The sequence below is a fragment of the Pogona vitticeps genome, chromosome 3 (assembly GCF_051106095.1).
Source record: "Pogona vitticeps strain Pit_001003342236 chromosome 3, PviZW2.1, whole genome shotgun sequence".
Taxonomy (NCBI): Eukaryota; Metazoa; Chordata; class Lepidosauria; order Squamata; family Agamidae; genus Pogona; species Pogona vitticeps.
The window spans coordinates 175,626,511-175,643,035 of record NC_135785.1 but is presented as its reverse complement, the minus strand read 5'-3'; the positions used below and the strand labels follow the sequence as shown (position 1 = coordinate 175,643,035).

The window sequence follows — 16,525 nt, the reverse complement described above, 5'->3', positions numbered from 1 at the left end:
TTTAAGATAACTTGGTGTTTTATAATATACATTGTAACATTGTGAGCTACATGAAGTTCTCCCTTTTCAACAGCCTGCTGTTGGATAAGCGATTAAGATCCGAGTGCAAGAACCAGGGAGCCACAATACCTTTGATAACATCTAACCGATATGATACCTTACTAAAGCAAAGACATGTCCAGGTTAGTATGTGCTGGGGCTGTGGGACACAGTGGCTTTAATCCTTGTCAGCTCAAAACAGTCTTGCCACTACTAAGGCATTGTTTGGGATAGTAATTCATCAATAGCCAAAAGAGCAAAGGTTCACCACCCTTTATTTGGTCCAATGTCATTTTCCTACTGTGTGCTCTCTTTAAAAACTTTTTGGTCCCAGTACATTGACTTTTCTTCTGCTTATTTTCTTGTTTGTGGTCTTGGAGTATCTTAAACACAATATGTGAAACACAGAATTATCATTTATAAGCAACAGTAGCCAGATTATCTCTTACCTATACAAAAATTTGCATATATAGTTTTTGATCCCGATTTAAGCCCCAGGAAAAAGGGCTACTTTTAAATCACTGATTTAACAAAAGCCAAAATCCTATTTAGTGTAAATATTAAGAGAAGAAATAGTACATACTTGAATTTTGAAAAAGTTTTTTACAAAAGACTGCCAAATAATTTTTTTAAATACAGCTGTTTGAATAGTTTTTAATTCTGATTTAAGTCCCCAAAAGAAAGAAAGATTTTTAAATCACTGGTCTAACATATGCTTCTGCCTTTCTAATTTGTATATTTACTAAACTAGTATTCTGTCTGTTTGGGTTCTCTTGAGAATAAATACATAGGAACAAATACTTTAAATTGAAGTGTTTCCATGTGTTTTTTTAAATCAGGAATGAGGTTGAAAATGTGTTGAGATCTTCTGGTAGATGTTTGGGAGACTTCCAATTTGTTTCCAAACATGAACTGCTTGGATAGCTCAGTGGTTTAGGCATCTGGTTACAGAGCCAGAGATTGGGAGTTTGATTCCCCACTGTGCCTCCTTGATAGGGGATGGAGTCAATGATGGACAGTGTGCCTTTCTGCTCTGCAGTTTGGAGGTTATTATTATTTTTGTGTAAGATGGATGTGCAATTTGTAGCCCTCCAGATGTTGCTAGATGGCAAATTTCATGAAACTTTCCTATTTGCTATGCTGTCTAGGCCTAATAGGAATTGCAGTATAGTAATATATTGAAGACTGCAAATTTCCTCTGTACAGGATTTCCAGGATTAACGTCGCTATCCGGAAACATCGCTATGTGGGGAGGAAAACCCCATAGGAATGCATTAAACTCCGTTTAATGCGTTCCTATTGGGGAAAAACTCACCGCTGTGTGGGGAATCCTCCATCCGGCTGCCATTTTCGCTGCCTGGTAAGCGAGGAATCTGGGCCAAAGCACAGCGGGCAGCCATTTTGCCAGCTTCCCTGCTCCAGCCCCTCCCCCTCCCTGCCTTACAGCTGATCCGCGGTGCTCTTTGAAGCTTCCCCAGCAGCTAAATAGGCAGTGAAAATGCACTGGGGAAGCCTCTGAAAGCCGTGCTTTGCCTGGGTGGGGGTGTGGTAGGGGCAGGCCCGCCAACCCCCTCGGCCCCCCCACGGCATAGCGCCACCTTAAGAGGTGCATTTTCACTGCTGTAAAAAGCCCCAGGAGGCTTCCGAAAGCGGTGCTTTGCCGGGGTGGGTGTGGGTGTGGTAGGGGCAGGCCCGCCCCCCTCGCGCCGCTTTCGGAAGCCTCAGGGTCTTTTCCATGGAGTCTTCTCATGAGATGGCCAAAGAATTGGAGCCTCAGCTTCAGGATCTGTCCTTCCAGTGAGCACTCAGGGTTGATTTCCTTCAAAATGAATAGGTTTGTTCTCTTTGCAGTCCAGGGGACTCTCAAGAGTCTCCTCCAGCACCACATTTCGAAAGCATCAATTCTTTGGCATACTTACCATGCTTCTAAGTTAAGTGGAAACTAAGTGACCTGAATTTTTTTAGAGGCAAGGCCTCTGATAGCGGATAGAACAATGTTTCTCTATAGTGTAGAAAGTAAGAATCTGTATTATTTTGTTCATGGAATAGTTCTTAATAGTTCACAATTTCCACTGTAGTAACTGAGTCCAATATTTATAATGTCATATTTACAATGACAATGTTTCAAAGGAAAACAGTTCATTCATTTTATTAATATGGTAAGCTGTCTTCAGTTCCCCTGGGATGAAAAGTGGGGTACAAAAATAAAAATGAATGAATGAAAATAGTTGTCTCAAGTTCATTCTTCTTTACAGAATGCCATGTCTTCATGTATTTGATGGGATGGGCATTGTGTCAATTCTAAATGTTTGGTATATGTATACATTTGAGATACTGTAGTACAGTGGTGCCTCACACAACAAGCGCCCCGTAGAGCGATGAATTCGCTCTATGGTGACTCTTTTGCGATCGCTAATGCGATCGCAGAGCGATGGCCCCAATGGGAGAAAATCGCAGAGCGAAGGTCGGTAAGCTTACCGACCTTCGCTTTGCAACCCGCCGATCATCTGTTCCGCGGCTTCAAAATGGCTGCCGGAACAGCTGAAAGGGCCGGGCGCAGCGTTTTTGCGCCCTTGGTAAGCAAGGGGAGGACGCGAAAACACTGGCGGAACAGCCGAAATGGCGGCGCGCAGCGTTTTTGCGCCCTCCCCTCGCTTACCCAGGGCGTGAAAACGCTGTGGCCGGCCATTTCGGCTGTTCCAGCGGCCATTTTGGACCCGCCAGACAGCTGATCGCAGCCATTTTCGCGCCCTCGTAAAGCGAGGGGAGGGCGCGAAAATGGCTGCCGACCATAGAGGAACATTGCACAACGGTGAGTATTCGGCAGAATTGGAACGCATTAAACACTGTTTAATGCATTCCAATGGCTTTTTACTTTCCGTTGAGCGATGTTTCACACAGCGAGGGTTAATCCGGGACGGATTAACCTCGTTGTGCGAGGCACCACTGTATTTTAAATTAAGTTGTTTTTAAGGAGCACTATATAGCTTGAATATGTAAACATTTGGATTTACTTATAAAAAGAAAATCTTTACATTTGATTTTCATTGCTTTTTCTGAATGTATCTTTGATTAAAAGTATTCAGGCCAATATGAAACTGCTGGAGTGGGCAGCCAAATGCTGTTCAGATGTTTGGAGTTAAACCAGGCACATGTTCTTCCATACAGTCATGGCCAAAAATATTGGCACCCTTGCAATTCTGTCAGAAAATGCAACCTTTCTGTCCAAAATTGTTGCAGTTGCAAATGTTGTGATACTCACATGTTCATTTCTTTGGTTTGCATTGGAACAACACGCACACACGCACACACGCACACACAGAGTAGATACAGTCCCACACAGAAACCTCAAAATGCACTGGACAAAATTATTTGGTAGCACCTCCTTTGGAAAAAATAACTGAAATCAATCGTTTCCTGTAACTATGAATGAGTTTCTTACACCTCTCTACTGGAATTTTGGACCACTCTTCTTTTGCAAGCTGCTCCAGGGCCTTTAGATTTGAAGGATGCCTTCTCCCGACTGCTGTTTTGAGATCTCTCCACAGGTGTTCTACGGGATTCAGATCTGGACTCATTGCTGGCCATTTCAGAACTCTCCAGCACTTTATTTGTAACCATTTCTGAGTGCTTTTTGGAGTGTGTTTCGGGTCATTGTCCTGCTGGAAGACCCATGACCTCTGGTGGAGATACAGCTTTCTAACACTGGCCTCTATGTTGCACCCCAAAATTCTTTGGTAATCATCAGATTTCATGATACCGTTCACACACTCAAGGCATCCAGTGCCAGAAGCAGCAAAGCAACCACAAAACATCTTTGAACTTCCACTATGTTTGACTGTAGGGACTGTGTTCTTTTCTTTGAATGCCTCATTTCTTTTTCTGTAAACAGTGCCATGATGTCCTTGACCAAAAAGCTTTACTTTTGTCTCATCTGTCCACAATACGTTCTCTCAGAAGGATTGTGGTTTGGTCACCTAAGTTTTGGCATACTCCAGTCTTTCTTTTTAATGCCTTTGTGTCAGCAGTGGTGTCTTCCTGGGTCTCCTACCTTCTTGGTCTCCTACCCTTTTCATTCAGATGGCAACAGACAGTGTGAGATGACACTGTTGTACCCTGTATCTGCAGATCAGCTTGAATTTCTTGGGAAGTTAATCTGGGTTCTGTATCCACCATTCGAACAATCCTTCGCTGTAACTTTTCAGTAATTTTGCTCTTCCATCCACGTCCAGGGAGGTTAGATGCAGTGCCATAGGCTGTAAGCCTCTTGATGATACTGCGCACAGTGGACACCGGAACATTAAGATCTCTGGAGATGGACTTGTAGCCTTGAGATTGTCTTTTTCCACAATTTTTTTCTCTCAGATTCACAGATAAGTCTTTACACTTCATTCTTTTCTCCATGCTCAGTGTCACACACAACACAAAGGTTGAGAGAACTTTTCTCCATCTTAACTAGTTGCAAGTGTGATTAATATATTGCCCACACCTCTTACTTGCGACAGGTGTTTCTAAATACAAATTAAAGGAGCATCACATGCTTGAAAAGCAGTTATTTCTTACAATTTAGACAGGGTGCCAATAATTTTGGCCAGTGCATTTTTGAGTTTCTGTGTGGGATTGTATTAGATTTGACTTTTCTTCTCTGTTTTTTGTATGGTTCCAATGCAAACCAAAGAAATGAACATGTGAGTACCAAAACAATTGCAACTGCAACAGTTTTCAGAGAGAACGGTTGCATTTTCTGACAGAATTACAGGGGTGCCGATATTTTTGGCGATGACTGTATATGCATGCACACAAATCTTGTAGAATATTCAGATAAACAATCTTATAATCTGTACTACATTCCCTTTTTAAGTAAAGATGTAGGACTTTGGGAATATGTATGTTATACAGAATGTTATGTATTTCTTTTGCTTCAGCTCCTTGGTCGGTCAATAGATCTGAACCGCCTGATCACTCAGCGAATTTCAGCAGCCATGTACAAATCTTTGGAACTGGCAATTGGCCGCTTTGAGAGTGAAGATTTGACATCCATTGTAGTAAGTATGGAGAGGCAGTATTCATGTTCACCCTGCACCAGGATCAGGTTGAAGATTGGCAGCCACAACAGATCATCACGAGCTAATGTGAAAGAGTGAGAAGAGCTGCATAACACAGGGCTAAATCCTGCTGTGTAACTTTGCACCTGGAACACCTTGGATCGGATGCTGGAAACGTTTATCTTACACTAATTGAAAGCTTCCTATCTTCCAGTTTTAGGTTCTGAGACACCCTTGAGCTCCTTTTTTGTTTGAGGAATCTTTTGGAACTTTGAATGGAGGAGGGAAAGCCTTTACAAGTAAAATATTGGCACTAGGCTGCCACTGCAGGGATTGGGACTGCCACTACCAGTCCAAGAATGATTTCTGGTTTTTAAAGGCTCCCCCCTCATCCTAAGACTCAAAGGCTCTGCCAGGGCAAAGGGAGCCCAAAGGGAACCCTGAAGCCTAAAACAAGGGGAGGGGGATAGGATGCTTTTAATTAAAATGTTAATTTAGTCAAAATTAAATGTTTCCAGCACCTGATTTAAGTAGCACTTGGTGTAAAGCTAGGCAACAGGATATTGCCCATTCCATTCCATCCCTCACATCCTCACTTCTCCCCCAATCCCTCGTCTGATCTTCTCCTGTTCAGCATCCTCTTGGAGCAGTAGATGAAAGGTTTTCCATATCTGTCATCCTGAAGTTGTGGCAAGGTTTATAACAAGCAGAACTGGGCACGGAGAATGTGAGAGAGTGACCACCTGTGGATACTTTCAGTGATCCCCAAATGGTTTTTCCTTTGGTGGCCTGGCTTTCTCCTCTCTCTCATCCTTATACCATTCTTTCAAATCATGATCTCTTCTATCCAGAGAGTGTCCCACTCCAGTTCTGGAGGAAAAAGAAGGGGAAAGCACTGAGAGCAAAGCTTTCAAACAAAGCCAAGAGAAAGCCGTTTTTCAGAGTGCCTTTTAAAACATGTGAACATGTCCAGTGCATTTAAAAATACACAATAATTCCTCCTTCAAGGGAAGACTATAATTATAAATAGAAGTTTACTAATGTATATCGTTCTAAAAACCTGTAACAGGGGAACCTTTTCCTTTTGGCACACAAGTTTAAAATTTGTATACATTTGAATATATATTCTAAAATTTGTAACAGATTTCACTGAATTGGCCCAGTTCAGTGAAGAAGAGGTGCATGCTCTCAGTTCTACCTTATGTGATGTGAAACAAAGTGGCACAATCATGGGACATACCTGCTGTTTGCTGTGGAGCCATGACCTCATCCCAATGCTCTGTACCATGTCAGGATTGAAGGGTTATGGCATACTGGTGTTAGGAGTACCTGATTGACCTTTTCTGCTTTGAATTATTTAGTATAGAGGCCGGGAGTCATTGTGCCTTCACCGAGGATTGATGGAACTTAGACATTCCATCATTGCCTTTCACTAGACTTCAGTCAGATATTTAAACAAAGGGAAGACGTTTTATCAGAATAAAAGTTGCCATTGATTGATGTTATTAGGAAGAGGTCTTAAGAAAAAACATAATGGCTGAAATCCTATTGCGTAGTGTAGTAAGTTGCAGTCAGAGTAAGCCCACTGAATCAGTGGAACATAAAAGAGCTGACTCACCAAATCCCTGCTGTTTCAGTTGACCTACTCTGGTTATGACTTACTGTGCTAAGCAAAAGGATTCCAGGCTGTTGGAAGTAGTCTAAGTGTAGATATGTTTCTAGTATTGATAGGTTTTTGTGTTTTGCTGTGAGGTTTCATCTTTTTTGATAAGATTTTCATTGTGCTCACTTCCTTTTCTCTTTCTCCTTCTGCCACCTCATTTATGAAATAAAAATCTCAGGAGTTGGATGGGCTGGTAGAAATAAACAAGATGACACACAAACTCTTGAGTAAATACATGACTTTGGACAGTTTCGATGCCATGTTCCGAGAAGCAAACCATAATGTATCGGCTCCGTATGGAAGAATAACCCTTCATGTCTTTTGGGAGCTGAACTATGATTTTCTTCCAAATTATTGCTACAATGGGTCCACTAACAGGTCAGCATGAGAACGTCCACTATGTTTTTATACATTATATTTCATTTCACTGACTTTAATATAAACAGAGAGACATCCATGCTGGTTTTCAAATGCCAGTGTTTAGTAGCTTTTCTGAAAGCTTTGCATTGTTGTTAAAAGTGATAGTCAGTTTAACTCTGGGTAAGATAGTTCCCCCCCCCCTTTAATACATAATGAATAATGAACATAGCTAATAGGGTCCAGATTGTGAACCTGCCACTGTGACATTGTGTTTGATCCTGGTATGAGGCTAATATGATGGAACATGACCATAGTTTTAAGCCTGCAAAATTATCTGTCAGACATATAGCAACAATTTAGTTATTTATGGGACGTCCAGTCAGAAATGACTTACAGTAATCCTAAGGGAGCTTTCAAGGTAAGTGAGATATTTAAGAAGTGGCTTTATCAGTTCTACACCCCCAGTGAGTTTCCATGGCGGAAAGGGGATTCGAATCCTGGTCTCCAGAGTCCTAGTCTGTTATTCTATCCACCACACCACCACAACAATCGCTATAGTTTTTGCCCCTCTCTTGCAGCTTCAGAGCACACAGGATTTTGTTACAGCAAGCATCTTTTACTGGCACATGTGGTGCTATCGTATGGCCCCCTGCTCATTTTATTTGCCAGTAATTTAAAATAGTTAATAGAGTTTTTAGCATTTGTGAAAAGCTTTCAGTCTTTGGGTCAAAAATTGAGGTCATTCTTGAAAAAAACATTACTGTTAATTGCACATTAATCTGCCTGAATGTTTGTGATGGTTTACTTTTGATAATGGTGTGAGAATAAGCAGTAGGATGGGGAGCTCTTAAAACAACATTATTAATTGCATCTCTCTTTCTGTGCACCCAGTACCAGATTTTACTAAAGCTTATTGCCTTAGGAGTTTCTGAATTGAAGTGTTATATAAACACTACGAAGATAGGCAAACTGCATTTTCAGCTTCAGCTTAGACTTTTAAAATCATACGATTGTGTTTCCTTCAGCTTTATTGTATTTAAGTAACTACATTTTACACTTTGGTAGTGCTTCCAAGGGTTCAGAGCCTTTCACTTCTATTACATGGATTAAACCACACAATAACTCTATGCTGGCATAGGTGTTCCATTGGCAGTCATCCTCCTTGCAGTAAGGGCATAAAACTGGGTGTTTGAGGGCAGAACAAGAGTAGAATTGGATTCAAGGCCTCTGCATCTGGATCAGGGCTCTTAATTAGCTGCTGCACCATCATAAACCCTCTTGTCTTTTTCCCCACACTGTCTTCCTAATGTAGAGTAAAAACCTTTATGTTAGAGCTTCCCATTATCCTGTGTAACACGTCCAGTGCTTGGAAGTCAGCAGTTACAAACAGAATGAGTTATGTGTTATTTATTCATCTGATATATTTTTATCCCACCTTTCTCCTGGTTCCAGTATTTAAGGAACTAGCTATGTTACATTACAGTTGTAACATAACAAGAGGCAACTTAACTTGTTTTAGTTGTTCTCTCACTTAGAATATTTAGCCTGTAAAACAGGCATATTTTGTACTACAGAGCAGTAGCTTTTGCCTTGTGATGTATATTTAAATTAAACTAAAAGAAACTATTTTGTTTATTTCCCATAAATGAAAAAATAGTTGCTTTTGCAAGCTAACTATAGCTTTAACTATTTTTGTGAGGCCTTGGATTTATAACTAGTTTTAAAAAATAGCTTTGTGAACATTGCCTGTCACTAACATTCATCAAAGAAGTATTATTTAAGTGTTTCATGTTAACCAACTTCTCATCTCAAACACATGGTCAGGACTGAACTGCTTGATAGTGAATTGAGTACTTGAAAATCAGTGTGGTGTGTTTCTAAATTACTCTATCTCAACTCCAAAACAGGGTTTTGATTTGTGTAATCTGCTTTGTTTTAACTGCTTAGTGCTGCTCTGATGAAAATGGATAAATTGCTAGGAAAGTCATCATCTAGAGATTAAGAAGTAACACAACCTGATTATTTTGAAGCATGCCAAAACCTACAATTTGGCAGCACATTATACCAGAGGAGATTTATCCAAATGATTTTATCACCAGGGAGTAGGGGAAGGGAATAGATTCCATTTAAGATGAATCTGCATAATTAATTCATGTATTTAATTGTGTACTTTTTCTCTTGACTGACTGACTGACTGAATTAAAGAGATTATTGAAATGAACTAAAATTACTGTGCAGGGCCGGACGTTTTAAAAGGACTTTTTAAAAGCATCAGTAATTATGAAACCTGTGACAGGCACATTACTTATTGTACAATCATGTAACATGGTAGGATGTTAAGCACTCTTTTTCCACTTGCTACTTCTCTACTCTAAACCAGATTTTCTTTGTTTCTCACATTTTTTTCTTCCATTTAGTTTTTCAGAGCCTCCTGATTCAAAACTTTAATTAGAGGTTTCTGGGCTTGTATGTTTGCCAGAGGACTATGTGCACAGGAACATTATTACTAAACTGAAGTGTTGCCCACACTGCCTGTTTGTAGCCACTGTGTGCGTGCAGATACTTTTGAGGGAAACCTGGCAGTATATTCTGACATACATTGAGGTCACAAGAATGCCTTGGTGTGCACATACAAACTGTTTGAGCACTAAGTTAGCTTAATAATGGACAAATATGTGAATATGGCTTTTTCCTATGTATGCAGTCCCTGTCAAATAGAAGCATACAAATCCAGAAACCTCTCATTAAGGTTTTGAATCAGGAAGCTCTGATTACCTGCTTTAGAGCAAGGCGAGATACTAAACCCAGGTTTGATAACGAAGATGATGCCCATGGTTTCCCAGTACAGATAGAGAACTTGTGTTTATTAGAGGCTTCCTAGTTTAACTGTGACTCATGCAAGGGAAGGTGTGAAGGGACAACAGGAAAAGGAAAAGGTGTGCATGTATATTTCAATGTAATAGTGTATTAATTTCATGCACCAAAAAAAATTCATGTACTGGTGGTTGCATCTCAGTAAAGATGTTTGTAAAAATTAGTGTGCAAAAGGAATGTGGAATCTAATACCACCTTGCATTTATTTTGAGCTAGTTTGCCATCGTGTAATATTGGTCAATAAATTTTTTTTTTGGTAAAATATTTCAAATTTTATATCTGTTACATAAGGAACAACAGCAGAAGAGCTTATTAGGAGGTGTTAAAGATACTTTGGAGGGTCATGGCAAAGCATCACATCATCATCAAGAATCCATGCTTCTTGGCTTTTGTAATACTGTAGGCAAATAACATTTCTAGTTAGTGTGGTGATTATATTTTCCCCCTATATCCTAAAGTTTAACTTAATTCACCTTGGAATTTTTATATTACCCTACAATATATTAACCTTGTGGTGAATGATCAAAATATGTAAATGATAACCTGATCATATTTCTCAAAATTTCAGCTATATATTATGGAATAATCTGGCAGATATGTTTCTTACAATATGATTTACAATCACTGGAAAATAAATGATACAGTATTTGTAGAAATACAAATTGTTGTGTTGTCTTGTTTCATTTCATTTGTTTCACTCATTGTTTCATTTGTGAAGGTTTGTTCGAACTGTACTCCCCTTTTCCCAAGAATTCCAGAGAGATAAGCAGCCGAATGCACAGCCCCAATATCTTCATGGATCAAAGGTTAGTGTTTTCACAAAATATTTTTTTCCTTATGATGGAGAGACATTCAAAAAATTAAACTCCATAGGTATGATTTACTAAGCTCTGAGTGGTAGGTGTGATTAACTGTGTTGTATAAATGTTGCTATTCAGTTGTGTTTTTCTTTCTGAAAGACACACATTGAAACTTATCAGATAAAACCACCGAACTATAGTTGAACCATGAGATATGGGTTTGTGTTTCTCTCCTATGGCAAATCAGTCCATTTTTATCTTCTTCTCATCTTTTATATTGTTTTACATTGTTGGGTCAATCAATTTTGGTTCCAATTTTATATACAGCATTTTTCATTGTTCATCTATGAACAATGTAAATGTGCTCATTCACTTTTAGTTTGGACAGACTATAGTTACCTGTTTCATTAGCCCTATTTGGACATCCTGATCACTCAGCTAGAACTTTGGAAAGTTAATTTTTGGGGGCTGTAGTTTCCAGTCCATGGCAACTGGCCATGCTGGCTGAGGGATGAAATGAACCTGGAAGCAGATTGCAAGCCAATGCATGTGATTCTGGATAGTTGAAACATGATGGTAAATGCTGCGTCCAAGAGTTCCCCCAGTCTGCAAACCGAGTCCTTCAGTGGAAATCCAGCCCCATCCAGAACAGGTTACAGTCCAAATCTCAGGATGGCTTTTCTGCTGACCAGCAGGACCTCTGTCTTACTTGGATTAACCCTCAGTTTGCTCATCCACATCCATGCCCTCACAATGCTTCAGGACTTTGATAGCTTCCTTGGCATCAGTTGAAAAAGGAAAATAATTTTGGGTATAGTGAGACCTGATCTCAGTTATTTGGATGGGTTTTCCAAGTTCAGATACACATTCATGTACATATTGAAAAGTAGAGGTACACACAAATCTTCATACTCTTGAAAAGTATAGGGGACAACCCTGAGCCTTGAGTAGCCTCATGACTATGAGGTTGAAGAGTATTCTCCCAGCACCATGTTCTGAGAGCATTCAATTAGATATGAGCAAAACCAGCACAAAATGGTCCCAAACAGGTTAGAATGTAGACTGATGGTACAGTGGACCCACGATTTATAGACGGCTTGACTTACAGACTTTTCGAGTTATAGACTTCTCTGGCTGCAAAATTTAGGTTTGACTTGCAGCCGGAGAATCGATCTACAGACCAGAAAAAAAACACACAAAACCCCCCCCAAAATGGAACAAAAAAGGAACAAAAACGGCCGGTTATGGATTAATCGGTTTTCAATACCTTGTAGGTCAATGGAGACTCAACCTACAGACTTTTCGATCTGCAGCCACCATTCCAATACGGATTAATTCCATAAGTAGAGGGTCCACTGTATCAAAAACTGCTGAGAGGTCCAGCAGAAGCAACAGAGGTATGGGGACCAGTCTGGTTCCCCAGGATGACTTCATTTTTCTTCTCAGATAATGTCTACATCTGAATGTCCACATCACTAGCTTGAGTACACTGAAACTGATCAATCAAAACATGACAAATGTTTGCCTCAGTTACTTCCCTACAATCAAAGTTCAGTGTGGGATATTGTATCTGCTTGTTGCCACTCTCCTTTGTATGATTATAATTGTATCGGAGATTACATTTTCTGTATATGACTACTGAAATAGGACAAGCTGGGGTTTGCACTAATTTAAGTTTGCATCCGGACTGGAACTGGAAAGTGGAAACCTTTTTTGGAAGTTCGAAAGCAAGGAATACGTCTTGGAATGTCAGAAATAGGCATTAAGTTTGAGCAGCAATAGAATTCAACATTCTGTCTTGGCTAACGGAGCATCATGTACTCATATTTTTCCCTGAAGTGTACGTGAATCCCTGTCTGTGTGAAATTATTGTCACACTGCAGTCATAGAAACTGAATCTATTTTCAGGGTTTAATAAATGAATGGTCCCTTAAGGAAGATTAGCTTAGCATTTATTTGGCACAGACATATCTTGTGTGACACCTGAGTTCATTTTTATTTATGTATTTCACTTGTATGCACAGCCTGTGATAATCCACATGTAAGCCTTGTTGATGGTAATAAAAGCTGGAATATGTCACAGATTGCGTGCTCAATATTGCATAAACTAAGAATAATGCATTGACTTGGTCTAAAACTCAGGTAGTGTATTATCACAGCAGTCTAGAAGACAGCTAGATAATTGAATTTCAACAGAAATGGCTAGAAATTATAACAGTGATTAGTTAAGCAGCTGTATGTTTTTCTTTATACCTTATGAAAGTACATCATCTTAAACTATACAGTACATACTATTCCATAGTCATGTCACAGAAGACATATATAACATCAAAAACATCACTGGCAGATATAATCGTAAGACTATACAGTGGTGCCCCGCATTACGACAACCCCACATGATGATGAAATTGCTTGACGATGACTTTTGCGATCACTATAGCGATCGCAAAACGATGGTTCCTATGGGGTTTTTTCACTTTACGTCAATTAGGTCCCTGCTTCGTGAACTGTTTGTTGGCAAAACAATGATTTTTCCGGCTCCGCAAAATGGCTTCCCTTTGCAAAATGGCTTCCCTCCCTTCGCAAAAATGGCTGTTTTCCGGACAGAAGCTTCGCAAAACAGCGGTTCTAAACAGCTGATCGGCGGTTCTCTATGGGCGATCTTCGCTCAACGATGAGGTATTTCCCCATTGGAACACATTAACCAGTTTTCAATGCATTCCAATAGCGTTTTTTTCGCATGACAACAATTTCGCTGTACAGCGATTTTGACAGAATGGATTGTCGTCGTCATGCGGGACACAACTGTACTAGAACAGTCCCTTCTTTGCATGCAAGTGTACCTGAACATATATGATGCCTGAAGAGAGCTGGTGGCTTTGTATATGACAAACCATGTTTCTATGATGAACCACCACCTTTGGGGGAATGTCAGAAGCAGTTTTTGTTGTGGTGTTCTGCGGCGGAAATACATTAATTCCAAGTGCCTACACCTAAATGATCTCCCTGAAACTCAGTTGTTGATTTGCCTCCTGCCCCTTTTAAAGCTGCCTTTGAAAAAGAAGGATCTTCCTTAGTTCAGCACTGTGTGCTGAGGAAGTTGTGATTTAAGAATGGTACAGTAGTACTCTCTTGAATAAGTTTAAATATATACTGTGTACATAGCAAATCATCAGTGGTGGCACATTCCAGTTGAAGACCCTATGTCAGATTGACATAGCGACATAGGCACAAAATCCTGACTTTTGGAACTCAGCATTATGGGTTTCTTTGATGTTAAAGGATTAGCAATAACGGTGGCCAATTGGATGCCATCTGTGCTTTGAATCTCAATTCCTTGAGCAGGCTGGGCTTGCTTGTTCAGCTCTTCTAAAGCACATGGTTCATTTTTTGCCCACACTTCCCCCTTATCTTCAGATGTAATGCTTTGCCTCTCTGAACTCTCTCTTCTCTTGCGCCACCATATATGCAAGCAACTGTAGATCAGAATACCAAAGATGATGAGAAGCAAAACAGTGCTGGTTAGCCATATGCCCACTGCCAGGTCTTTCTTCTTATTGCTTGTGGTTGCTGGGTCTTGTTCTGGTGTATTAAAAATCCTGCATTGATCACTTGATGGGTTTGCTGACTGGCATGTTACACAGAGAATGTAGGTTGTTAATGGAATCAAGTTCTCAATGACAAATGATGATCGACTGGCTGGCACTCTCTCTTCTTTTTGAAAATGTTTTCTGGTATACCCTGATAGCATTTTGTCCCAGTTTGGATTGTACATGATGCTGTAAAAGCTATCTACACAGCTCTCCATTTTGGGCCAGATCACGAGGGCTGTGCTTCCGGTTACATTTTGTACAGTTATTCCCATTATGCTGCCGTCTTTCTTCTTAATACTTCACTTCAATAAATCGCAATGGCTGGATGGCTCTTAAGATTCAGGAGACCAAAATATTCCAGCAGGCAGATCTGAAAGGACCATAAGCATTGGTACTCTGGAATTTAAAGATAACAAGAAGAAATTGTTTGAACGTAGTATTTGCATTCCTTGAGCACTTAAAACCAGTAGAATTGCTTTAATTTATAGTACAGTAGTGTCCAGTGACATCAATATTCATTGATGAGGCATTTATTACTTAATTTAACATTCCATTTTTCCTTTTTTTAAACAAAAGACAGACTAGCAGTGCCAGCATATTTGAAGCTACAGAGTGGATGGTCCTTGCCTGTTTCTCTTGCTTCAAATCATTTTGTACTGTAAAAACATGAGGAATGTGTAACTGATTTGTCAATAGAATTGCTTTTTTTTTCTTTCATGTCTAAACACGTTCTTTTAAAGTGATGTTCCTTCAAGGAGAATTTAAATGCATATATATTGTTGATATTCTTTTCTGGATATCCAATCTGTTTCTTTTCCCCTTCCAAGAATAGAACAACCTAAAAATTACTGTGTCGTCCATACTCTTTTAACTTTACATTTTAAATTTAAACCTAAGGAGATAAGAGGGACGGCTTGTAGACAAAGGCCCTTTTCGGCAGCTGCCCCCAGACTATGGAATGCCCTCCCGACTGAGATTCGTCTGGTGCCGACACTGATGACATTTCGGCGCCAGGTCAAAACCTTCCTGTTTCAGAAGGCTTTTAATTGAAATAATATTAGCTGTGGGTCCGATGGCAATTTTTATGTATATTTTAATTGTATTTTAATTGTTTTGATTTTTTATTGTATTTTAAATGTTGTAAGCCGCCCAGAGACCTTTGGGTAGTGTGGGCGGCATATAAATTAAATAAATAAATAAAAGTTAGTGGGGCTTGCCCCATTGCTGAATTTCAGGGACTCATTTAGATATGAGTAAGTCTTGATCAAGCCCACTAACTGTCCCTTTTGATTTTAAGGACAATGGGATGCATGTGAAATACAGAATTTAGCTGTCCTTTAGTTAGTTTTCAAATGTTTTTATTGTGGCAGCGAACAGAAACATCCTGGTGCCAATTCATACACCATGTTTCTGGCTTCTTTTGCACCTGAATTTGTCCATGTGTGGGTGAGAAGGAATTGTGCTATTTCATTTGTGTTACAAAATGTATCATCTAACACGTTCATGTTCACTGACAGCTCCCTACTTGCAAGTAAATGTGCCCAGAGTTGTGTCTAATAATATGCTGGTAAACATACAACCATTTGGTTGTTGTGGGTTTTTCAGGCTCTTTGGCCGTGTTCTGAGGGTTGTTCTTCCTAACGTTTTGCCAGTCTCTGTGGCCGGCATCTTCAGAGGACAGCACTCTGTGCTCTGGTGTAGTTGGCTTGGCACTCCCAAGCCAATTACACCAGAGCACAGAGTGCTGTCCTCTGAAGAAGCCAGCCACAGAGACTGGCAAAATGTTAGGAAGAACAACCCTCAGAACACAGCCGAAGAGCCCAAAAAACCCACAACAATCATTAAATCCCGGCTGTGAAAGCCTTCGCGAATACATACAACCCTTTCATGCAACATAATTCATATTCATTGGAAAGTAGTTGCTTGTCTATTTTCATTATAAAATGTTATTGATCTTCTCTTTTAATACAACAAAAATATTGTTTATAGATCATTTTCAGTATCTTCCTTGGAGACCTATTTTGCAATAAAACACGTATAAAAGTGTCACATAAATTGTCACATGAATGAGTTGTCACAAATATATACATTGCCTTATACATGCAGAAGTAATACATTTGTTGTGTAGGGTTGTGCAGGCAGATGGTGAAC

General features: G+C 39.8%; 2 protein-coding genes across 5 annotated transcripts in view; one reads left to right on the top strand and one right to left on the bottom strand.

Moving 5' to 3' along the window:
* The window catches only part of CYFIP1 (cytoplasmic FMR1 interacting protein 1), a 75,366-nt gene that overhangs the window by 39,585 nt on the left and 19,256 nt on the right, over positions 1-16,525 (top strand). For all 4 annotated transcript variants that reach the window (XM_020796785.3, XM_020796786.3, XM_020796787.3 and 1 more), the window contains 4 exons: positions 74-182; positions 4,965-5,084; positions 6,926-7,125; positions 10,700-10,787. In XM_020796785.3, the coding sequence (XP_020652444.1) occupies positions 74-182; positions 4,965-5,084; positions 6,926-7,125; positions 10,700-10,787 (517 nt within the window). The remainder of the gene's footprint in view (positions 1-73; positions 183-4,964; positions 5,085-6,925; positions 7,126-10,699; positions 10,788-16,525) is intronic.
* FNDC9 (fibronectin type III domain containing 9) lies at positions 11,702-14,759 on the bottom strand. The gene has a single exon (XM_020796790.3). It carries the CDS (start codon positions 14,644-14,646, stop codon positions 13,954-13,956), a length of 693 nt encoding a protein of 230 aa, XP_020652449.1. The 5' UTR covers positions 14,647-14,759; the 3' UTR covers positions 11,702-13,953.

What these genes read in the sequence shown, in the direction of transcription:
- FNDC9 (XM_020796790.3), bottom strand. Translation starts at nt 14,646, where the DNA reads ATGGGAATAACTGTACAAAATGTAACCGGAAGCACAGCCCTCGTGATC.